This window comes from Felis catus, chromosome E2 (assembly GCF_018350175.1).
Source record: "Felis catus isolate Fca126 chromosome E2, F.catus_Fca126_mat1.0, whole genome shotgun sequence".
In the NCBI taxonomy this organism is placed as follows: Eukaryota; Metazoa; Chordata; class Mammalia; order Carnivora; family Felidae; genus Felis; species Felis catus.
The window spans coordinates 8,248,682-8,272,436 of record NC_058382.1 but is presented as its reverse complement, the minus strand read 5'-3'; the positions used below and the strand labels follow the sequence as shown (position 1 = coordinate 8,272,436).

Genomic DNA, 23,755 nt, shown 5'->3' with positions numbered 1-23,755 from the left:
GGGGGAGGGTCAGAGAGAGGGAGACACAGAATCTGAAACAGGCTCCAGGCTCTGAGCTGTCAGCACAGAGCCCGACGCGGGGCTCGAACTCACGGACCGCGAGATCATGACCTGAGCCGAAGTCGGCCGCTTAACCGACTGAGCCACCCAGGCGGCCCGTCATTCTAACCATTTTTTTTTTTTTAATTTTTTTTTCAACGTTTTTATTTATTTTTGGGACAGAGAGAGACAGAGCATGAACGGGGGAGGGGCAGAGAGAGAGGGAGACAGGATTGGAAACAGGCTCCAGGCTCTGAGCCATCAGCCCAGAGCCTGATGCGGGGCTCGAACTCATGGACCGCGAGATCGTGACCTGGCCGAAGCCGGACACTTAACCGACTGCGCCACCCAGGCGCCCCTAACCATTTTTAAGTGTACCATTCAGTGGCATTAGGTACATTCACATCGTTATGTAACTATCGCCATTGTCTGTCTCCAAGTTTTATATTCATAATTCTCCTTCACGATAGGGATTGCTAGCCCCGTTTGACAGGGAAGGAAACTGAGGCGTAGAGTGGTACAGTAGCCTTCCTAGACTTTCATGGTTGGGGACTGACGCCAGCTCTGTTGGCCCCAGGAGCCTGGGCTCTCAGTACCAGATTCAGCCTTTCTCTGTCCATCCTGTCAAACATTGACAGTGACAGTGGCGGATGCTGCTGGGCGCCCCGCGCTGGGCCAGAATAACAGAGCTTTTACAGAGGAGGAAGTTCACGTTCAGAGAGAGGGACGCGTTCGGCTGGTGGGTGCCGAGCCGGGATTGGAGCCACAACTTTCTGACACCACCTCCCAGCTGGCACGGGGCCGGGCAAGGATTCAGATGCTTAAAATACAACACGAGTGTGCATTACAATGGGGGACACACAGCCCCAGGACTGAACCACTCATGCAGATATCGGAGACTCGTTTGTGTGCGTGGAGTCGGGGCAGGCTGGTGGCATCGTTACTGAGAGCCCAGCTTTGGCGTTAACCTGACAGGCTTAAATCTCAGCCACTTCTGGGCTGGGCTGGTGTTGACCCTTCCTGACCCTCCGTTTCCTCATTTCTTCCCTCGGGTAACGGGAAAATCCAGGCATTAATGCTTGCCTGGGGCTTTATGGAAGCGGGGGTGGCACACAGTAGGTGTCCTAAAACTTTCGCTTCTGTTACCCACCTCAGTGCTCTTGGGCGAACCTAGTGCAGAGCTTGGGTAACTTTTTCCGTGAAGGGCCAGCCAATAAATACTTCGGGCTTTGCAGGTCAGAGGGTTTCTGCTACATATTCTTGTTTTGTTTTGTTTACAATCCTTTAAAAATTAGGAACCATTTTTAGCTGGTAGGTGTGTAAAAATGGGCAACAGGCCACTGGTCGAGAACAATGATAGTCCAGTAGAGATATCAGTGAACCATATACGTCATTTTAAACTTTCTCGTATCCAGGGGTGCCTGGGTGGCTCAGTCGGTTAAGCGTCCCGACTTCAGCTTCGGTCGTGATCTCCCGGTTTGTGAGTTTGAGCCCCGCGTTGGGCCCTGTGCTGACGGCTCGGAGCCTGGAGCCGGAGCCCGGAGCCTGCTTTGGATCCTGTGTCTCCCTATGCCTGTTCCTCCCTGCTCGTGCTCTGTCTCCCTCTCTCTCAAAAATAAATAAACATTTTTAAAAAATTTAAAAATAAGCTTTCTTGTACCCACACTTAAAAGATAGGGGAGCTGGCTTCATGAGTAGAGCACATGACTTTTTTTTTTTTTTTTTTAAGTTTATTTATTTAAGAGAGAGCTCAAGCTGGAGAGGGACATGGAGAGAGGGACAGAGAGAATCCCGAGTAGGTTCCGCGCTGTCAGCATGGAGCCCAACATGGGGCTTGAACCCACAAACTGTGAGATCATGACCTGAGCTTGAAGCCGAGAGTCAGACTCTTAACTGACTAAGCCGCCCAGAGGCCCCGAGCACTGGACTCTTGATCTCAACAGTTGTGAGTTCAAGCCCCATGCTGGGCATGGAGCCTTGTTAAAAAACAAACAAACAAGTTCAAAGATGGGTGAGATTGGCCACATTGTATTTTCTGTAACAGTGTATTTAAAGCCATCATTTCAGTATGTCATCAACGTAGAAAAAGCTTCTGAGATGTTTTACAGTTTTCCCATATCAAGTCTTTGACACCCAGTGTGTATTTTACACTTGTGGACCGTACTCGGGGCAGCTGAATTAGAAAGCGCGGGGTTAGCCCCCTTCCGTGCCTCAGCTTCCCCATCTCTAAAATGAGAGTGAAAATATTAACTCCCAGTTCTCGGGGATGTGGAAGATTTAGCAGGATGTAGACCCTGAGCACGGTAAGAGTTTATGGGGTAGAGAAATGTACGGGGAAGGGCGGTCCGGGTGGAGGTAGCAGGGTGCAAAGCTCGTGTCATGGGCAAAAATGCGTTGTCCTTGTGGCTCAAGGGGTTGAGTGGCTGGAAGTGAGTGCCAGGGCTGGGAAGGTGAGCCAGGGGCCGGGTTACGCTGGAGTGAGATCAACGGGCGCCTGCTTGAGACTCCTCTCTGGGTTTTCCGGCAGCTGCTAGGGCTTCTCGCCAGCGGGGAGGTGGCTGGGGAGATGTCTAGGCCTGATGGCAGTCTGTCCACCACCTCAGTCCTGTGACCCTGATTCCCTGTTAACGGACCATAAAGCTTTTTTATTCCCACCCTGCTAGGTGTTTCTAGCTCATTCTCATCTTGCTGCTTGCTTCCTGCCCTGGTCTCTGCTTGTCAGAGTTCAGATTCCCAAAAGAGAATCTGATTGGTCCAGCTCTGCATTTGGGGCCAAGATGATTTGCTTCCTGATTGGCAGCCTGGTTAGGTCTCCTCCAATCGGCTCTGGCTTCCGTCGGGCAGGGGCAGGGGCTTTGGGCATGTTGACTTCCCTAATAAGGGGAAGTGGGTGTGGTCAGTGATCTGATCGACATGAGGAGGGGCAGGAAGGACAGCCTGGGGACTGACCGGCTCTGATTGGAGATCAGTCAAGGATGATACCAGGGATTGGGCACGATGGTGGCAGGGAGGCAGAGTGGTTTTCGGAAAGACACCAAGCTCGACTGGGATGTGGTGAGCCAGGGGACCTGCGTCCAATGAGAGAATCAATAGACTCAGAAGAGGCAGATTAGGTAGTGGGAGGAGACTGAGGAGGGGGGTGGGCTCCCCCCCCCCCCTCCCCCCCGGGTGGGAAGGATGCTCTGATGACTTCTGAGAACTTCATATTCACATTGAGAGGGGAAAAGGCACCCCTGATGGGGGGCACTGCATATGCAAAAATCTGGGGGTCAGAAAGTCTGGGGTTCATCTGCTGAACTCTGAGGGGTCTGGATAGCATGCTGGGCAGGGGCTGAAGAAGAAAAAGGAAACTAAGGCAAAGTTTCGCTGTGCCAGACTGTGGAGCTTGCACTGGGGCCCTACAGGGGTTTGGAGCTGAGCAGGATGTGGTCTGAAAGGAACTTTTCAATCCTTGGGCCTCTGACCTGGCTTCCCAAGGTCACCGAGAGGAAGGACTGGGAACCACATAGCAGCCTGGGAAGAAGGACTTGGGGCTAGGACCCTGCATCCTTGTCTCAACCTGCCTCTTGTAATTTTAAGCCGAGAGCATTTTGAGACCTCATTTTCATCAGGTTATTGTAATCCCTTTTTTGCACTCCCCTAGCTGATCTGAGGGACACAAAAAATCACGGAGGTGAGGGGCGCCTGGGCGGCTCAGTCACTTGAGCGTCTGACTTCCGTTCAGGTCATGATCTCACGGTCTGTGAGCTCAAGCCCCGTGTCGGGCTCTGTGCTGACAGCTCAGAGCCTGGAGCCTGCTTTGGATTCTGTGTCTCCCTCTCTCACTGCTCCTCCTCACTCGTGCTCTGTCTCTCTGTCTCAAAAATAAATAAACACGGGGCGCCTGGGTGGCGCAGTCGGTTAAGCATCCGACTTCAACCAGGTCACGATCTCGCGGTCCGTGAGTTCGAGCCCCGCGTCGGGCTCTGGGCTGATGGCTCAGAGCCTGGAGCCTGTTTCCGATTCTGTGTCTCCCTCTCTCTCTCTGCCCCTCCCCCGTTCATGCTCTGTCTCTCTCTGTCCCAAAAATAAATAAACGTTGAAAAAAAAATTTTAAAAATAAAATAAAATAAATAAATAAACATTAATTTTTTTTTTTTTAATCATGGAGATGAAAAGAACTAACTCCAACTAAGAGTGGGTAGTAGATAGCTTGGCACACCAACGCCAGTATTACAGCTGCTGCCAGTGCCAGACATCATTAATTGATCTCAGCACTTCTCCGGCCATGCCTGGCTTTCAGGGCAGCCATGACCAATCAATTGGAGTTACCATCTGTATCCTGTTTATCACTTGAGTATGGATTCTTTGAACGCAAAGACTACCTCTCATGCCTCTCTGGGTTATCACAATACCTGGTGCACATTTCCCGTAGCATCCGTATTCTTATCTTTTTTTTTTTTTAATGTTTATTTTTGCAAGGGGAGGGGAGTGGCAGAGAGAGAGGGAGCCACAGACTCGACTCCAGGCTCTGAACTGTCAGAACAGAGCCCAAAGCGGGGCTCGAACCCACGAGCCATGAGATAACCTGAGCCAAAGTCAGACGTTCAACCGACTGAGCCACCCAGGCGCCTCCCATGTTCTTATACGGTCTGTTAGGTGCCTTCTTCTAGACGCACAACTGTCACACATGCTGTCCTGTGTCATTGCGCGGTCCCCCTCATAGAAGACATTGTCCATCCGGGACTCATTTAGATATCCCCTCTTCCAGGAAGCGTTTTTGGATTCAGATTGCATGTGAGGTCCTTATTTTTTGCTTAAAAAATTTTTTTTAATGTTTATTTATTTTTGAGAGAGACAGAGACCGAGTGTGAGTGGGGCAGAGGCAGAGAGAAAGGGAGACAGAATCCGGAGCAGGCTCCAGGCTCTGAGCAAGCTGTCAGCACAGAGCCTGACGCGGGGCTCGAACCCACAGACCACGAGGGGGTCTGCCATTAACACGTTTATTGCTCGGTGCTGTTATTTTTTTGTGCCCTGTCTGGTTTTCCTGCTACTGCCCTTTCCCCCCCAGATTAGATACTGGGTCTGGCCCACATCCTGCAGTTTCCAGTGTCCAGCTGAGGGTCACACAAGTCTCGGAGTTGTGGAGAGGTTATCTGAGTGTGTTGGGGGCGTGGAGAAGGGGGGGCCTTACCCTCACCGTGTCTCGCCCTGTTGTCGATTCGCTGATCAAATACATGGTCTCTGGGAAACTGTCACCTGTCTGTTCTCGGCACAAGCCTCCACTGCGCCCTATTTCATTTATCGACTTGTCTGTCTTGTCACTTCTCTGACAAAGACCCCATGAGAGGCGTCAGTCTTATTCATCACTGGACCCAGGGGTCCAGTACGCTTTCTGGAAAATGGTGGGTGTGCGCTCAGGAGTCAGTCATGACGTTAAGTCGCGACAGAGGCTTACGCCATCCCACCGTGAAGTTTTTATAACCAAAACTTTGCAGCCCAAGAACCAACGGCCTTGACTGCGAGGACTGGGGTAAGCCACAGGAGGACGTGGCCAGACTCAAGCTGCCTCCCCAGGGCTGAGAACATCACACGGCCAGAAGACATCTGGCTGTCAGTGTTCGTTGACGGATGGCTTGTCGACCTCAGTCCCTTTTCTCTTAAGCGGGTATAGAGGGAGGACATCGGGCCAGGAATTGGGGGGCAGGAAGGACAGGAACGAGGGCTGACCTTGCTGGCCTCACTGCACCCCCTCCTCAGCTGGCACTGCAGACGGGGCGCGAGCCCCCACCCATCTGGCGAGTGCAGAAGGCGCTGCTGCAGAAGTTCACTCCGGAGATCAAGGATGGACAGCGGCAGTTTTGTGCCACCAGTAATGTAAGCCTGCCCGGGGGGTGGGGAGTGAGGGCTCACGAGCCCCGGGCGGGAGGGGGGGAGGTCTGGAAGCCGGGGTCCTCCTCACGCATGCCTAGTCTCGGGTATAGTCCAGCAGGGGGGCTCCGTTTCCAGTGGCTCCTGTGGCCGCCGCGGGGGCCCTGGGTGGGGTGGGAGTCTTGGTATCCGGCTGCCTGGCTGGGGTGGACGAAGGAGTTCCTCCTGTGCCTCTTTCCCTCCATAGTATTTGGGGTATTTTGGGGACGCGAAAAACCGGTATCAGCGCCTTTATGTAAAGTTCCTGGAAAACGTCAACAAGAAGGATTATGTGAGGGTCTGTGCTCGGAAACCCTGGCATCGGCCCCCAGTGCCCGTCAGGTACCACGGGGAGCCGAGGGGCGGGCAGTTGGTGGGCAGGGTCTACAGGCATGGGGTTGGATCATTCAAGAGAAGAGGCAGAGTCAGGGAGAGTGGACACAGGGTGGGTGACAGAGACCCAGAGAGAAAGAGACTCCAGTCTGGGGCCGGGGGGCCAGGCAGAGACCCCGAGAGGAAACAGATGGCAAGTGGGGAAGCTGGTTCTGTGCTTAGAGCTGCTGGCGAGGCAGGGGGATTTCAAGAGGAGAATTTGGGTTTCTTAGGGGCTGCTGACTGCATACAGTCCCTTCCGTGTTCCCTTCCAGGCGCTCTGGGCAGGCCAAGGGCCCTGCGTCTTCTGGGGCCAGTTCTGCCCCGCCTCCCAAGGCGCCAGCACCACCTCCGAAGCCAGAGACCCCGGATAAGACTGTCTGTGAGAAGCCCCCAGAGCAGACGCCTGAGACAGCTGCGCCCGAGCCCCCCGCCCCTGAGAAGCCATCCCCACCTCGGCCTGTCGAGAAGGAGAAGGAGAAAGAGAAGGAGAAGGAGAAGGAGAAGGAGCGGGTGACGCGTGGGGAGCGGCCGCTACGGGGCGAGCGGAGCGCGGGCGGGCGGCAGACACGGCCTGAGCGGAGCCTCACCGCGGGCCAGCCTGCCACTTCCCGGCTGCCCAAGGCCCGGCCCGCCAAGGTGAAGGCCGAGCCGCCCCCCAAGAAGAGGAAGAAGTGGCTGAAGGAGGCGGCAGGAAATGCCTCGGCGGGTGGGGGTCCACCAGGCAGCTCCTCGGACTCCGAGTCATCCCCGGGAGCACCCAGCGAGGACGGTGAGTCCCTAGGCAGCACACAGGGCGGGTGGGGAGGCAAGAGGAAGGGAATCTGGGGCATCAGAAGGAGGCGTGGGTGAGCGCTGTCCAGAGCGTTCCAGGTGGTATCGGTGAGACAGTGACAATAATTGAAATAATGGCAATATGTGTCAGTCATGTGGCCCCTGACTGGATGACTGCTCTGCACACGATGAATTCACTTGTTTAATTTTTGTAACAGTGCTACAAAGTAGATACCGTTACTGCCCTCACGTACAGATGAGGAGACTGAGACACCAGGAGCACATAACATGGCTGGGGTGTGGCATCCCACCCGAGTTGGGATGTGGCCAGTGAAGCCTCAGGCCTGTTCTTCAATGCTGCACTGATTTGTCTTAGGACAGAAATGTTATGGGGCCCCTGGCTGGCTCAGTGGGTGGAGCGTGTGACTCTTGATTTTGACGTTGTAAATTCGAGCCCTCTACATTGCGTGTAGAGATCATTTAAGAATAAAATCCTTATTCGTTTTTATTTTTTGAATGTTTAATTTTTTTTTTTACCTTTATTTATTTTTGAGAGACAGAGACAGAGCACTAGTCAGAGAGGGATAGAGAGGGAGACACAGAATCCGAAGCAGGCTCCAGGCTCTGAGCCATCAGCACAGAGCCCGACGCGGGGCTCGAACTCATGAACCGTGAGATCATGACCTGAGCCCAAGTCAGACACTTAACTGAGCAACCCAGGCCCCCCTTAAATGTTTAGTTTTGAGAGAGAGAGAGAGAGACAGAGAGAGAGAGAGAGAGAGAACGCGTGCTAGTGGGGGAGGGGCAGAGAGAGGGAGACAGAAGATCCAAAGCGGGCTCTATGCTGACAGCAGGGAGCCTGATGAGCCGTGAGATCGTGACCTGAGCCAAAGTCAGACGTTTAACTGACCTAGCCACCCAGGCGCCCCTAAAAATAAAATCTTAAAAAAAGGAAGCAGGTTCTGAGGGCAGAGGAACATGGGGGACCAGTGTCTGTCCTGGAGGCCCAGAGGTTGTGGTTTTCCCTGTGACTCGTTGTGTGACTCCAGGGAAGAGGCATCATCTCTTTATGCTGCAGTGTCTTCACTTATAAAATAGATTAATGACAGATAAAACATATAGGAGGGTACTCACCTATAGTAAAGCACCAAAGATGAGCTCCCTTGCTTAGAATGATGTCTGGTTTGTGGTGACAGTAACAGCAACAAAATACACACGTACACACACAGACACACACACACACACACACAGTAAATATAACAGCCGCCTTTTAATTGAGTGCTTACCAGGTGCCAGGCCATCGTTTTAAATATTTTACACATTGGTTTGTTTTATCTTTACACAAATCCTGAGAGGTAGGTCCTATAGAATTTTCCTCATTTTATTTAAAAAAATTTTATTTAAGAAAATTTTTTAAAATGTTTATTTATTTTTGAGACAGAGAGAGACAGAGCATGAGCAGGGAATGGGCAGAGAGAGAGGGAGACACAGAATGTGAAGTAGGCTCCAGGCTCTGAGCTGTCAGCCCAGAGCCCGACGTGGGGCTCGAACTCACGAACTGTGAGATCATGACCTGAGCCAAAGTCAGACGCTTAACCGACGGAGCCACTCAGGCGCCCCAAGAATTTTCCTCATTTTAAAGATGAGGAAACCGAGACACCAAGAGTCGATGTGACTTGCCTGAGGTCACATGTCTTTTTAGGAATAGGGCAGGGGTAGCCGTTTTAACAGAGACTAAGCGTACACACGGTTAAAGAAGAGAGAATTCTCTTTCGTCAAAGCCCTGCTGAAGGTGGGAATCTCTTGGAAAATCAGAGGCTCTTCGCAAGGTTGTCCAGGGTCCCAGTTTCCTTTCCTCTTGTCGCTCTGCCTTCCCCCAGGTCAGAGGCAGCCCAGCAGCCCCAAAAGCTGAGGTCCTGCCAGTAGGAAAGGACTCAGGGACCAAGGAGTGAATCATTACACCTTCCTTTTAAGTGCCAGATCTGGGAGTGGCCCACATCCTACCTCTCCTGCCCCATTGGCTGGAACTCTATCACGTGGCCACACCTAGCTGCAAGGGAGGCTGGGAAATGTAGTCTTCTTTCTTTCTTTATTTTTAACTGGGCAGTGCGATGCTAAATCAGGCCAGGTGGAAGCAGTTAAAGACAGGTTGTGAAGGTGCCACAAGGGAGGAGACTTAGCAAAGGCCTAGATTTGCAGGTCTATCCTTCCCTGGCCCTCAATTTTTTTTTTCTTTTTTCTTCAACAGCTTACAAATTTAAGTTTAACTTTAACATGCCATATAACGAACCTATTTGAAACGTATAATTCAGTGGTTTCTAGTATAGTCATAGAGTTATCCATCCATCTTGGCGATCAATTTAGAACACTTTCAGTATCCCAAAAAGAAACCCTGTACCCCTTGGTTATCACTCCCATTTCTCCCTTCCCCCCACACCCCCAGGCCTAAGTGACCAGCTACTTACAATCTCTGGATTTGCCTTATATTACATAGAAGTGGAATCACACACCACGTAGTCTTTGGTAATTGACTTCTCGCACTTCGCTAACGTTTTGAGGTTCATCCGCGTTGTAGAGGTATCAGGATTTTGTTCCTGTTTGTGGCTGAATAATACTCCACTGCGTGGACAGACCACATTTTATTTAGCTACCGTCCGGTTGGTGGAAATTTGGATCGTTTCCACTTTTTAGCTGTTGTGAATAATGCTGCTCTGAACACAACGTGGACAGCTCTGAATTTTCTGAAATGGGGGGAAGTGAACTCTACACGTTTATGGGAGCCGTTTCCTTGCCAAGGGGTCGGTATGGGTCTGAGTCAGCCTCCCCTCACCTCACTCAACCAGGAGCCCCTCTAGGGTAGGGCAGGGTGAGTGTGACCTATGTCTGGATGCCCTGAAGGCTTTGCTCAGCCCAGGAGGCCTTAGAACTAAACTAACTCTGGGTTGTCTGAGAGCGGTGACCCTCCGTGTGCTACAAGCTGATGCTCTCTCCTTTCCTGTATTCGTAGAAGTTGTAGAAAGATGCTCAGTGACTGTCTGCTCTCTCTCTTCCTTTAGTCTCCTCCCCTGTAGCTTCCTTGGCCCCTTTTTGCAGATATTTATTGAGCACTTACTATGTGCCATGAACGAGGTCCCAGCAGTGAACAGAATAAACAATAATATGTGTCCTCATGGGAGCTTCCAGTCTAGCTTGGGAGAGTCCATCCGTTGGATAAACATGTTATGTAACAGAATACAAAACAATGTGAAGAATCATCAGTGTAAGGCTGGCTAGGCTTAAAGGCCGTTAAGAAAAAGTTTCAGTGGATGCCTGGGTGGCTCAGCCAGTTAAGCGTCCAACTCTGGCTCGGGTCGCAGTCTCACGGTTCATGGGTTTGAGCCCCGTGTTGGGCTCTGTGCTGACAGCTCAGAGCCTGGAGCCTGCTCCATATTCTCCCCCTGCTCTCTCTCTCTCTCTCTCTCTCTTAAAAATAAACAAAGACTTTTTACAAATTTCTTGGGGCACCTGGGTGGCTCAGTCAGTTGAGCCTCCGACTTCAGCTCAGGTCATGATCTCACAGTTTGTGGGTTCGAGCCCCACATCAGGCTCTGTGCTGACCACTTGGTCAGAGCCTGGAGCCTGCTTCAGATTCTGTGCCTCCTTCTCTCTCTGCCCCTCCCCTGCTCAAGCTTTGTCTCACTCTGTTTCTCAAAAATAAATGAATGTGAAAATAAACAAACAAATAAATAAATAAATAAACATTTAAAAATTTTTAAAAATTCTTAAAAATTAAAAAAAATAGTAAATACGTAGAAAAAAAGAAAAATGGTTTTAGTAAAGAGTATCCAGGCATTCTAGAAGGTGATGTTTTCGGGGGATGGGGGAGTTGGGGAATGCTTCTGGAAATGACACTGGAGCGGAGATCTGAGTGCAACAGGGTTGGGGTTGGGTGACTGGGAGAGAGAACATTCCAGGCTGGGCGTGTCTGGGGATCAGGAAGGAGGCCAGTGGCTGGAGCGAGTGAGTAAGAGGAGAGGGTGAGAAGTGAGGGCAGAGAAGGAACAGGACCAGACCTTGGAGGGACAAGAAGCCCAGGGCTTTGCGTTCCCACTGGAAGGATTTTACCTTGAACGAGTTAGGAGCCATGGGAGGGTTTGGGCCAAGGCCTGGGGGTCCAACTGCTGCTGCCAAGTGGTCACTCTGGCCTCTGAAACAGCTGTCCCCACGGACCTTCCATGTGGTTAAGTCAAACAGACCTTTCTCATGCCTCTTCCTGAGGGATCTTTTAGGGCTGTTCATAGCCGTCCTGCATCTTTTTTCTCCCCGACGATACTTCTTGGGTTTCATGTGAGTGTCCCTCAAGTCCTGACCTTGGCCTTGTTGTTTCACTTCTCACTTGGCAGGCTCAGCTTTCCAGTGAGCCTCACTCATTTCTTCTCCCCGGCCCCCCTCCAGACATCCCCCAAGCCTCCTCCCTCCAGATCCCACTGAGTTCCTTGTCCTAATTTCTGTGTCTCCAGGATAGCCCCACTGGCTAGGCAGTCAGAGGGCCAGATCTCCAGCCTCCAGCCTTTGCTCCCTCACGTCCACGACTGGGAAGTCCCCAGCCCTTCAGCGCTTCCCTGTAGCCCTGGCCCAGACACTGGCCCTCCTGTCTTCTTGCCCGAGATCCTGTCCTTATGGCCCTGTTACAGCATCTTTTCTTACCTGGTCCATTACCCTGACCTCTGGTATCATCCTTCAAATCCATCCCCTACCCCTGCCCTCAGAGGTGCCTTTCCACATTGATCCTTGCCCCTCCCCTGCTCACAGATCTCCCATGGCTCCCTAGTACCCACCAGAAAAAGCCCCTACTCTCTCCACCTCATATTGGATGGAGGCCCTGCGAGGTCTGGCCTGCATGACCCGTGTAGTCTCAACTCCCACCTCCTCCCTCAGTCTTGCTCTTTGTGATGCGATCTCTCTGACTGGATTCACTGGTTTGGAAACCAATGATGCTGCTTCTTTAGACTTGATTGAAGCTACGCTGAACCAGTCAAACGTGAAGTTCACCGGCCTGGAATGCTCTTGCCTATCAGTCAAGACTTAGCTCTTGTGTGACCTTGGACGAGCCTTCCCTGGCTTGCCAGGCTGAACTTGTTAACAATCAATGCCTGTGACTCCACCATCAGAGTACATGACGCTGGTACTTGGGGACTTTCTCCAGCGGACTGGGCGCTCCCTGTGAATCTGGGCCTGGTACTTAGAACACCGTCTGCCACACAGGCGGCCTCAAACGAAGGCGGAATAGTGAACTGAAGTCCCATCTTGTTCCCCCCAGAGCGGGCAGTACCTGGGCGTCTGTTGAAGACCCGGGCGATGCGGGAGATGTACCGGAGCTACGTGGAGATGTTGGTGAGCACAGCACTCGACCCAGACATGATCCAGGCCCTGGAGGACACACATGGTGAGCTGAGGCCTTGGGAGAGAAGGTCCCCGACCCCTCCTTTGCACCCCCCTCCCCCCATGCATTGTGGGGCTTCGGCTCTTCTGACGCCCCTCCGGGTCTTTTAGATGAGCTATACCTCCCGCCCATGCGGAAGATCGACGGCCTCCTGAATGAGCACAAGAAGAAAGTCCTGAAGCGGCTGTCGCTGAGCCCAGCCCTCCAGGTGCCTGTGGGGCCTGGGCGGGAGGTGTCCGGGACCCAGCAGTCATGAACGGGAGAGATGTGCACCTGTCAGCCACGGAGGAGCTCCCAGAGCATGAGGCCCTGAGCGGGGGGCACCATTCTCCGGGCTTGGCCAGGAGAAAAGTTGAGGGCAGGGCTGGCAAGAGGGAGTCTCTAGGTTCCTTGCAGGCCTGCATGGAGGGGGCTTGGAGGGTACAGAGAGGTCATAGTGAAGGTCTGGGGTGGGCTGCTGGGAAAGCCCATCAGAGCGTGGCTCTGGAGTGCAAATTTGGAGGCAAAAGGTAGACTAGGGCCTGCACCCAGGCCTTGCCGTGGGACAGCGTTAAGCGGATCCTGATGGCTTCTCTGTCATCGTAATGCGGGACTTCTTAGCACCTTAGGTTTCGGTAGTAAGTCATCTAGATGATTTTCTTTCTGGAATGGCCTAGGATTCTAGAACAGACTATTCAGGCAGCTCTGATGGGGGGGGGGGTGGTTGTGTGGTGCTGAGATTTGGGGGCAGATTGTTAGGGCAGCGGAATTCTGGGATGGAATGTTGGTCCGGCCTTGACGTTTCTGGGCAGATACTGGTCGAATTCTGGGAATTCTGGGATGGACTTTCAGGCTGGCTCAGAAAATCCCTGGTGGGATGTTAGTCCCTCAGAAAATGCGGGATAGAGTGATAATCTGGTTCTAGAACTCCGGGTGGGATGTTATGCTAGGGTTAAAACTTCCGTGGTAATGGAATATTCTTCTGGTTTTAGAATTCTGGGACTGAATGTCAGCCTGGCACTGGGGAGTCTGGATCTTAGGCTGATTCTCAAAGTGTTGAGTAGGATGTAAGGCTGGTGCTGAGAATCCTGGGTGGAATATCAGGGGTCTCTGGGAATCTCAGGCCGGGCCACAAAGCACATTAATAAGGGTCCCCAGACAGGCGTAGGTTCCTCTGTCCTTTGAGGAGACCAAGATTCCCCAGGGATCCCCTGATCCACAGCCTGAGGGAAACTGAGGCACCTGATGACCTGAGAACTGATGGTGGGTTTGGAGCGTGTGGGCCCAGGGCACGTCCCACTGACCGGTCGGCTTCCCGCAGGACGCCCTGCACACGTTCCCCCAGCTGCAAGTGGAGCAGAGCGGGGAGGGCTCCCCTGAGGAGGGGGCCGTGCGGCTGCGGCCGGCGGGGGAGCCCTACAACCGCAAGACGCTCAGCAAGCTCAAGAGGAGCGTGGTCCGAGCCCAGGTGGGGCCGCGGATGGGCGGGCGGTGCGGGCGACTGGGAAGAGGAAAGGCCCCGGGCTGGGCAGTGGGGTGAGGCTTCTCCACTCTCCTCTGTCCAGGAGTTCAAAGTGGAGCTGGACAAGTCGGGATACTACACGCTCTACCACTCGCTCCACCACTATAAGTACCACACCTTCCTGCGCTGCAGGGACCAGGTAAGCCCACCTGCAGCGCCCGTTGCCCTGGGATTCGGCCCCACGGGCTCTGCCCTGGACCCGGCCCCTCCTCCCTCGGACCCAGGGATCCAAGCCCACAGCCCCTCCTCCCTCAGACCCAGCGTCCTGGTCCCCAGCCCCCTCCTCCCTCAGAGCCAGGGGTCCAAACCCACAGCCCCTCCTCTCTCAGACCCAGGAGTCCAGCTCCCAGCCACCCTTCTCCTCGGGATATTGATCCCTAGACCCCCAGACCCTGGTGGCCACTTGCCCCAGCTCCCTGTTTAACGCCCTGCAGACCCTGGCCATCGAGGGCGGTGCTGAGGACCTGGGTCAGGAGGAGGTAGTCCAGCAATGCATGCGGAACCAGCCGTGGCTGGAACAGCTCTTCGACTCCTTCAGCGACCTGCTGGCCCAAGCACAGGCCCACAGCCGCTGTGGGTGACCCCACCCCGCCTGGGGGAGCCACCTCTTCCACAAACGGAGAATTGGGACAGAACTGTGTCCTCAGGAGCTAACCCCTGGGCCCTGCCTGCCAGGGAAGTGGGGGGGGGGGGTCATTGGTCAGGGTGTGTCCATGCTGCCCCCACAAGGGCAGGGTTCAAAGTTCGACTCCTCCCCTCTCCCACACCCCCCTCCACTCCCTCCCCGCCCCTCCTGCTGTCCGGTGTACAGAGAAATTATTTATATATATGTATAAATGTCTATTTAGTAACGGTTTCCCTCCCCACCTTGGCCCAATCCCCTCTCCATGGCCACAGCCCCGCCCCCTCCACCTTGTACATAATGTATAGGAAAAGTCTATGTATGGTTGAGGGGGGCGGGGTGGCTTCAGAGAGCTGGGGGACCCCCTCCCCCCAACCCCCCCCTCACAGGCCAAGATCTTTGCTAAAGGCCATTCCCTCCCCCAGGGCATTCGGCATCGGGCGGGAGGGGGAAAACGCATCTTGTTAATTATTTTTAATCTTATTTATTGTACATACCTGGGGCGGGGGGCTGGGGAGGTGGAGGGGGAAGAAGGGTCCCCTCCCTTTGGCCCTCCTACTCCTTTTCTACTGCGATTGTCTGTGTCTGTCCCCCCCCCACCACCACCCCAACCCCTCGTCGTCTGGATGTGGTTCTATTTTTTATCCGTCTCCCCTCCCCTCCCCCTCTCTCTAACCGCCCCCCCCCCCCCCCCGCTCCTCCCTCCCACCACCCTTCGTCTCTTGCTCTTTCTTGGGCTTCTGTACAACTCAACTTGTATACACTGTGTACACACAACCAGCCAAACGAAAACCCAACGGCAAACACTTTATCGGCCGGCTGGAGTGCCTCTGTCCTACGGCGTCTGGGTGCCGGGTGGGCCGAGGGATGGCACAGGCAGAGAGAGGGTCTGGCCTTCTCTGGCACATGGCTTTTCTGGAGCCCGGGCAGTGGTTGGGCTGGGGTCGTTGCACCCCTACGTCTCGCTGGGTAAAATTGGCCCACCCCAAAATTTAGCGACCTAAAACAAGAAACGTTTTATCCTCTGGTTTCTGAGGATCAGGAATTGGGGGTTCGCGTCCCAGGGTCTGTTGTGAGGTTATAGTCTGGTCAGCGAGAGCAACCCGAAGGGATTGACTGGGATTGGAGGGTTTACTTCTTTTGTTGTTGCTGTTTATATTTGAGAGGGAGAGAGAGAGAGAGAGAGAGAGAGAGAGAGAGAGAGAGAGAGAGAGACCGAGCGTGAGTGGGGGAGGGGCAGAGAGAGAGAGGAAGATCCAGAATCCGAAGCAGGCTCCAGGCGCCGAGCTGTCAGCTCAGAGCCCGACTCGGGGCTCGAATTCACGAACCGTGAGATGGTGACCCGAGCCGAAGTCTGACACTTAACTGACTGAGCCACCCGGGCACCTCGAAGGATCTGCTTTTAACTTGCAGATCAGTTGTTGGCCGGAGGCCTCGGTTCCTGGCCATGTGGACCCCACAATGGGGCAGCTTCGGTGTCCTCACAGCATGCCAGCTGGCTTTTCCCAGGGAGAGAGCAAGGAGGAAGCCACAGGACCTTTATGTCCTAATATACCATTGCTTCATCCATACTGTTCATCGAAAGGGAGTTATTAAACCCAGTACCCACTCAGAGGGCAGTTCAGCTCCGCTTTGAGGAAGGAAAAGGATAGGAATTCTTAGATGTGTTTTTAAACCGGTACAGGCTGTGGCAGGTGTAGGGAGTTGACCAGCTTTTTGAGGGTTGCCTAATGTAGACTGAAGGGTGGGTCTCTTGTGCTCTTGAACCCTGAAACTCCAAGGTCACCAGCAGACTGGCAGTTGAGACGCCAGTAGACGGAGTGGTGGATGGATTCCTGCGTTCTTGAGATTTGCTGCTGCTCAAAGTGTGATCCAGGACTGCCGCCCTTGGAGTGATTGATGTCCGTTGTCCCACGAGACCTTCTAGAAAATGTCAGCTTGGGCCGAGTCTCAGATCTGCTGAGTCAGAACCCACTATTTAGTAAAATCCTGGGAGGATTCTAATAGACGCTCAAGCTGGAGGAGCAGTGTTCTAAAGAGTTAAACGTTTGGAGGTCAACTGGAACCTGGCTTTAGAAAGTAGTGAGTAAGCTGTCGTCATTCTAGAGCCTGGACAGTTGTCCAAAACAGACTGTTGGTATTCTAGAACCCTGGCTTCAGCAGTGATGATAGGTGTGCGGCAGGTGTTGACCTGGTGTAAGATTTAAGGGTAGACCATCTGCATTCTAGATAGATTGGTTCCCTTCCTGGTGAAATCGAGGAAGAGCCCCAATTTGTTCTACAACCTTGGATATCTCGTCTAGGCCAATATTAATGATTCTGCTGGTTTTACAATAACGCTGAAGGATCTTAATGGGACTCAGTGGTGGGCCGTGGCCTTTTGTTTTTAAGTTTAGTTATTTTGAGAGAGAGGGGAGAGCGTCCAAGCAGGCTCCACGCTGTTAGCATGGAGCCTATTGTGGGGCTCGAACCCATGAACCACGAGATCGTGACCCGAACTGAAGGCTGGAGTCCGACACTCAACCGACTGAGCCACCCAGGTGCCCCTGGGCCGTGGGCTTTCTAGAATTGAGTTCGGAGGGGTAAGGATGGACCGCTGGTGTCCTTGAACCATGGCCTGTAGCACATTGGGGTGCAGCCACTGAGAGGCAGTGGCATATACAAGGTTCTGGACTGTTCCGTCAAATAAGAGCCAAAGCCTCCGAGATCCCCATGATCTCCCGCAGGAGCTCTGCTATACAAAGTGGGTGGATTGTTCAGAAGGTGGGTGGCGGGCCAGTATCATCCCTTTGGGGGCAGGAGTACCTTGTGGTTGGACCTTGGAATTCAACTGCCCAAATTTGAATGCCAGCTCCAGCACTAACCAGGTGAGTTGGATCCCAGCCCCTGTCCTTAGTCTCGTCATTCGTCAAATGGACTTTGTCAACGTGAAGGAAAACAGTGTTCGATGCACTTGGCACCGCCTGGCCTTTAGCTCCCGTTCCGCATGGCAGGCGAGCCCAAGGGGCTTGCCGGAAGTCCAAGAGACGGCAGAAAGGGAAGGTGGCAAAGATGGGTAAGGAGGGACAGCAAAAGCCCGAGAGGCTTCAGATCATTGGCAGGACCCGCCAGAGCCCAGGGGAGGGCAGGAACTGTGGGACAGGCATGCACATGCCTAGAGAGCCGCCAACTAGGCCAGGCCAGCCTCTTCACTGTTGTCTGATGAGCTCTGGAACAGTGGTGATCTCAAGCCTTCCGAAAATGGCCTGCCAGTTGTCGCGTGGGTCTGTACATGTGCCTTTTGCTGGGCGTAAGCGGTAGATTTGGTCACTCTTCGAAGTGCATCTTTTGTCCTTCAGGAAGCAGGGTGTCCCGGCCAAGAATTTGGCCCTGATCGACAATGCAAAAAAGACTCGGGTCTCCTGTGCACGCAGTGTTGACAGGGGGACCCAGGGAGAGGGAGGGACATCAGCCTAGGACTCCACTGGCCCCTGCTGAGAGCGCCTCGCCTCTGGCTGGGGTTAGGTGGCGATGTCAGACCTTGTTTGGAAAGTGATAGAACCGCCCCACTCCACCCCCACCCCCCCATTCCCCTCCCTGTCAGGGCAGAGGGAGTGAACATGTAGCACAATACTTTGGAGCCTTGCTTATTCCCAAGGCGGAAGGTTGAATGCAGGCCAAGGATTCTGTGATAATGAAACCCGGAAAGGGATATTTAGCTAATCATTGTTCGAATCTGGAATACAGAGGGACATTCATGGTTCTGGGGCAAGAGGAGGACAGCGGGGCCTCCGTCATTGATAAAGAGCGTTTACAGTATTCCCAGCTCTGTGTTTGTCTTCTGGGTGCAGATCCGGTTCCTAAAGACCCCTCCGAAGTAGCTCTGTGATTACCCCCGTTTTACAGCTGAGAAGATGGAGGTGCTGCTGAGGGCCCTCGTCTCCCCTTGAACCAGGAAGTGGGTTCTGGGGTGGGTGTGAGGGGAGGACTTTGGAATCGGGCCTGGAGATTCTGTCCAAACGTAGCAGATACGGGGAGACAGGGAGTAGATCATTGGTGACAGTTCTCAAGTGGAAGTGTGTGGACTAGGTGTTGGGGTTCAGGGACGCTTGTCAGGCATGGGAGATGGGGCACGTGGTGGTCTCCAGGTCTGGCGCCAGCGTTTCAGGTTAGCAAATACAGCACAGAATTGGGGGTCCTGGGTCAAATGGGGGGCATGCAAGGGTTCCCAAACAAGCGAGTTAGCAACTTGTTTGGGTGGCCTTATGATGCCCCACGCTTCAGCCCTTCCTAGGACATAATGCTCAAATGAGATGTGTCTACGCTGGCCCCCAGGTCATTGAGGGTTTGGACTCTGAAGTCAGCCCAATTGGGAACTTTCTGGAACTGAGAACTTGCCAGCCAGCTGCTTGGACACCATTCCACCCACCTGTCCCTTCTTTCTGCAGCCAAAATGTCTTTCTCAATATGTATTGGGGGTGGTTAGGAGGCAGGCAGGGTTTGTAGTGGCTGCCTGTTTCCAAGATTCTGGAATCTTCTGGAACACCACCATCCAATAAATTTTAAAACCTGCCTGTAGCTACCGGCTACCTTGTTGAACAGTACTGTTCTAGAACTTTACAGCAAAGAGGAAAAACAAAAACAAAAAACATTTCAGATGTTAAACCCCGTGCCACCAAAGCACAAAAGGCAGAGTGGTCCCGTTGAAGATGAAGCAGGAGTCCAGACACCTGCTTGGCTTGTTCTCTGGCCCCTGCCCACCTCCCTCCCCAAGAAACAAAGGGTTGTAGATCGGATGGTTATAGGTGTGCCCTGAGTTCACCCACCACCCCTGAACCGTTCTAAAAAGCATTTTCTGACATTGGCAGTGACGTTTATTTCCCTAGGGGTGGAGAGGGGAATTATATACAGCAGTGACCCGGATGCCCGGGAGCCCCTCACCCCAACAAGGGGCTCGGGTGGGGAAAGGAGGCATATTGGCAGAAGGCACACAGTGGCGATGTCCTGGAGGAAGCCAGGAATTACAGATGGGGGTGTAGTGTATCCTGGGAAACCCAGATGGGGAAACTGAGGCTCGGTGAGGGCAGCTGGTCCCAAGAGCTCGTGCTGGTTGCTCCTCTCACGCCGCCGCCGGGGCTACAGGAGGACACAGGGACAGCCCCCGTCCTTCTTCCTGGGGGCGCTGGGTGGGCTGGGCGGGAGCTCTTGTTCCTGATACTTCCTGTGGGAAGAAGCTAGTGAGTTTGGGTCACAGGAGCTGAGGACGAGGATGACCGGAAGGGGAGGAGCTCCGCTCACCGTACGGCCCGCACCAGCTGCTCGAAGGCCTCGTCCACATTGAGGCGCAGTTTGGCCGAGGCCTCAAAGTAGGCCACGTGGTGGGAGGCGCCATAGGCAGAGGCTTCAGATCGGGGGACCTGGGAGGGGGGACACAGGAAGGAGTCGGGTGTCTGCACTCAGGGTGGGTCCCAACCGAGGGAGGCAGAAAATCACACTATATGCTCTAATGGGGGTTACGCAGTGTGGGGGCTCAAGGGAAAACTCCCAGAGGATCACGGGGGACATGCCAAGAGGGCTCAGCACCACCTAAGTAGTCAGGGAAGGCTCTGGAGACGTTTGTCCTTCTGAACGTCAGATAACTGAGTTCCCCCCCGCAGAGAAGTCTGGGTGTTCCCTGGAGAGGCCTGAGCAAGGCTCAGAAGGCTGGAACCCCCCCCCCCCAAAGCTTGATCTAAAAGATGAGTTCTGTGTGGAAATCACATAGTCTCTGTGTATAGGAAGTGGAGAGAACAGAAAGGAAGAGACCAGACACGGTGAGTATCACCTCTTGTGGAAGAGCTGGAGTTCTCTCCTGGGGGCGCTGGGGAGCCAGGGAGGGTCGTGAGCAGGGAAGGGGCCAGCACAGTGGGGGGCAGGGTGGGAGGCTGACTAGAGGTGGCGACGGAGCAGAGTTGGGGCTGGCTGACCTGGGGATGGGGGGCAGGTGCCCTTTTTGCCGTCCAGCCATCTCTCCTGGGAAGTCCTGTGTGCAAGGCTGGGAACTCGGGAGATCCAACTTGGGAGCAACGCATTTAGTGATGGCGTGTGACCGTGGAGGGAGCAGGACCAGGGGAGCTGGAGGAGGCAGCCCAGGAAGGAGCCTCCCAGGCTTGAGATGCGGTCCCCCGGGGTGGGGCAGGGGGGGGGGGTGTCCCAGACCTGGCGCTGTGTCTCCAGATCTGCCTTGTTCCCAACCAACACGATGGGGAAGTCGTCTCGGTCCTTCACTCGGAGGATCTGCGTGAAAAGCTTGCCTACCTCGTTGAAACTGCGGATGAAGCCAGAGGTGTGAGGTCTAGCCGCCCTCCCCGCCCCACGCCCCACCCCCGCTCCGCCGCCCTCTACTCCTCACCTCTGCCGGTCGTTAATGGCAAACACCAGCAGGAAGCCGTGGCCGGCGCGCATGTACTGCTCCCGCATGGCACCGAACTCCTCCTGGCCTGCAGTGTCCAGGACTGCAGACGGGCGGAGAGGGGCTGCCTTGGGGATGGGGTTCCCACTGGCCACCCCCACCCATCCACCCCCTGCCAGGAGCCCTCAGCCCCACCATCATCCCCCCCATCCGCTCCCTGCCTCCCTCGCCCTCACTGTCCAGCCGGGCCGGGACACCATCCACAGTGCAGATCTTCGTATAGGAGTCTTCGATGGTTGGGTCATAGTCAGACACAAAGTAGGACTGGTGGGGAGGGAGAAGACACATGTTACTGCTGTTCGTTCAGTGCTGCAGCACAGATGATGTAGCCCTGCCCCTGGGCTCTGCCTTTCTCTGCCTCCCCCCCTTCTTTCTGGGTCCCCGTTCCTCTCTCTGTGGGTCTCTGTCCCTTCCTCCCACCCTATCCTGTCTCCTTTCTGAATCTCTCCTGGTCCTCTCTTTCTAGTATAAAATACATCTCCTACATCATGATTATGTCCTGGCTGTGCAGCATTGAACAAATCACTTCCCCTCTCTGAACCTCAATTTCCTCATTTGGAAATTAAGGATAAAAATAGGACTCACTTAATCCAGTATTTGTGAGCTTCGGGGAAATTCCTGTTAAGCATTTAATGTATGGCCTGGATATAGTAGGTGCTCAGTTATTGGGAACTATTATTGTCCAGAATATCTGCCTGGCTAGATCTCTCCCTCCTCCTCCTCCTCCCCTTCCCTCTTTTTTTCTCCTTCTTCTTCCTCCTCCTCCTCCCTCCCCTCCTCCTCCTCCTCCACAGCTTCTAGTGTCTCCTCCCAAGGGAAGGTCCCAGTTCCAATCCAGCAGTAGAGAAACTGCCCCGCCCAAAGTCTGGGCCCCTCCCTTCCTGCCTGGGTCAGGCCAGCCTCCAGCCAGGCCTTTGGCCAGCTTTGGATCTGCCCCTGGGTGCAAGGGGCCCAGGGCTGAGGCCTTTTTCTATATAGGCCAGGGCGTCCATGCAGGCACTGGCTGGGGGCTCTCAAGGGGTCTGGGGCCCAGGGGGCTCTGCGGTAGCATCTCAGAAACAGATACCTAATTTTTAAGGTTTTTCTAAGGTGGGAGGGTTTCCCTTGGGAATGGGGTGAAGGTTTCCTGGGCAGGGGTGGATCTTTCAGGAGAGAAGGGGTGATCTGGCAGCTGGGGGCCTGAGGGCTGCATCCTGTCTGTTGGTGGGGGGTGGGGGTGCTTGGTGAGGGCTTGTCCTGAAGGGAGGGTGGAGGACCAGGCCCCCCCATGGGGGGACTAGGGGCGTGTCTTCAGAACACAACTGGAGAAGGTCAGGAGTGAGAACGGGGGAGAGCCCCAAGGTGCACTTTTGGGAGGTTTGTCATAGAATATAGGTGCATATCTAGAGAGTCTCAAACACCCTGAGATGCATTTATAGGGTCAAAGAAACTCTCAAAGAGCAGGTCTTTCCAGGGGGGTCAAGAATCTGGGGCTTCCTAGATGGAGATGATTTGGGGGCTAGCCAAGGTTTCGGAGAGGCGCTCAAGGATTTAGAGTGGAGGAAAATTCAAGATGGACGAGTGGGTGGTTTCCCTGGGGAGAGGGGGGAGGTCTGGGTCTTGGGGGATGGGGGATCCCCAGGACTTGTAGTCTTACAGTTCTCTGCAATGGCCAAGGGGCACTGATGTTTCTGAAATCCCTTGAGTCTAAGAGTGCCTCTCTCAGGACTGGATGGTCCCAGATGGGTCCCAGGCAGTCTGGGCATAATTTCTAGATTCTGAGGGAGCTAAGCATCTAGGCTGGGGTAATCTCCCAGTTAGGCTCTGGGTGGCTCAGGCAGGAAGCTGGGATCTGGGGTTTGGGGGAGATGGGGCTCAGGTAGGAGAAGGTGGCACCTGGGGGTGGGGGCCCCTATGAGAGTGCTTAGGGTCTAAATGGGGTGACTTCTGGATTTAGGATGCTCCCAGGAGATGCCCAGGTCAGCAGGGAAGCAGGGTACTGGGAGGAGGGATGGTGGGTTTCAGGATGCCAGTATATGCCCCTTGTGTAGGGGGTAGAAGGGGTGGAGGCCCTGGGAGGGCTCAGGGTCACAATCTGAGGGGGGTTTTTAAGATTAGAATGTCTCATAAGAGGTGCTCAGTGATGGATCGAGGGGAAATAGGGGTCTCAGAAAGAGCTCAGTTCTGGGTCCCGGGGACACCCCCCGGGTGAGGGCCCACTACCTGGATGAACTGGATGGTCAGTGCGCTCTTGCCCACGCCGCCGCCGCCCACGACCACCAGCTTGTGTGTCTCGCTGGGTGGGGGGTCCCCGGGCCCCGGCCCCCCGCCCCGGGGCCGCCCCCGCCCAGTCCCGGACGCCGCCCCGCTGCTCATGTCGCCACCGCTGCCGCCGCCGCCGCTACTGCCTAGGGGGGGGGGAGCCGGGCGGGGCCTAGGGGCGGGCCGCGCTAATAAGGCTACTGCATAATCATGAGCTCCGGAGAGAAGGACTCGAGTCTTGGGACACTTGGGAGGAGGCAAGGCCAGGGAAAAGGAGGAGCTATGCTAATAAGGGAAGGGGAAAGGCTTTCGCTGTGAAGGGGAATTCCAAATGGGGCGGGAGTATGTTAATGAAAGAACTGTGCTCACCCTGGGCAGCGCCACGCGCTCTCAGCAGGCGGGCCCCTGGGGGCGGGGCTATGCTAATAAGCGCTCTCACTCTCGACCGACGGGTCGGGAAGATCA

The 23,755-nt window shown here is 54.4% G+C and overlaps 2 protein-coding genes across 3 annotated transcripts in view; one reads left to right on the top strand and one right to left on the bottom strand.

The window, feature by feature from the left end:
• Positions 1–15,430, top strand: part of PRR12 (proline rich 12) — a 28,157-nt gene extending 12,727 nt beyond the window's left edge. Inside the window, exons 7-14 of the mRNA XM_023246139.2 lie at positions 5,779–5,895; positions 6,137–6,270; positions 6,576–7,072; positions 12,374–12,499; positions 12,607–12,704; positions 13,797–13,943; positions 14,041–14,136; positions 14,432–15,430. Of these exons, the coding sequence (XP_023101907.2) occupies positions 5,779–5,895; positions 6,137–6,270; positions 6,576–7,072; positions 12,374–12,499; positions 12,607–12,704; positions 13,797–13,943; positions 14,041–14,136; positions 14,432–14,578 (1,362 nt within the window). The 3' untranslated portion in view covers positions 14,579–15,430. The remainder of the gene's footprint in view (positions 1–5,778; positions 5,896–6,136; positions 6,271–6,575; positions 7,073–12,373; positions 12,500–12,606; positions 12,705–13,796; positions 13,944–14,040; positions 14,137–14,431) is intronic.
• Positions 15,431–19,454: 4,024 nt separating this feature from the next.
• On the bottom strand, positions 19,455–23,421 carry RRAS (RAS related). 2 transcript variants are annotated; one of them, XM_011289683.3, is made up of 6 exons: positions 23,252–23,421; positions 21,211–21,313; positions 20,990–21,092; positions 20,797–20,905; positions 19,897–20,015; positions 19,455–19,819 (listed from the first exon to the last, which is right to left on the bottom strand). In XM_011289683.3, the coding sequence occupies exons 1-6, from the start codon at positions 23,402–23,404 to the stop codon at positions 19,735–19,737; spliced, it is 672 nt and encodes a 223-aa protein (XP_011287985.1). In that variant the 5' UTR covers positions 23,405–23,421; the 3' UTR covers positions 19,455–19,734. The 2 variants fall into 2 exon arrangements, with proteins under 2 accessions (XP_011287985.1, XP_011287986.1); XM_011289684.3 differs by having other exon boundaries at positions 21,226–21,313; positions 23,252–23,419.
• Positions 23,422–23,755: the final 334 nt, after the last annotated feature.

What these genes read in the sequence shown, in the direction of transcription:
- RRAS (XM_011289683.3), bottom strand. Translation starts at nt 23,404, where the DNA reads ATGAGCAGCGGGGCGGCGTCCGGGACTGGGCGGGGGCGGCCCCGGGGC. An exon ending in GCCATTAACGACCGGCAGAG is followed by an intron (nt 20,906 to 20,989) that starts GTGAGGAGTAGA and finishes CTTCATCCGCAG; the next exon opens with TTTCAACGAGGTAGGCAAGC. An exon ending in ATCTGGAGACACAGCGCCAG is followed by an intron (nt 20,016 to 20,796) that starts GTCTGGGACACC and finishes CCCCCCTCCCAG; the next exon opens with GTCCCCCGATCTGAAGCCTC.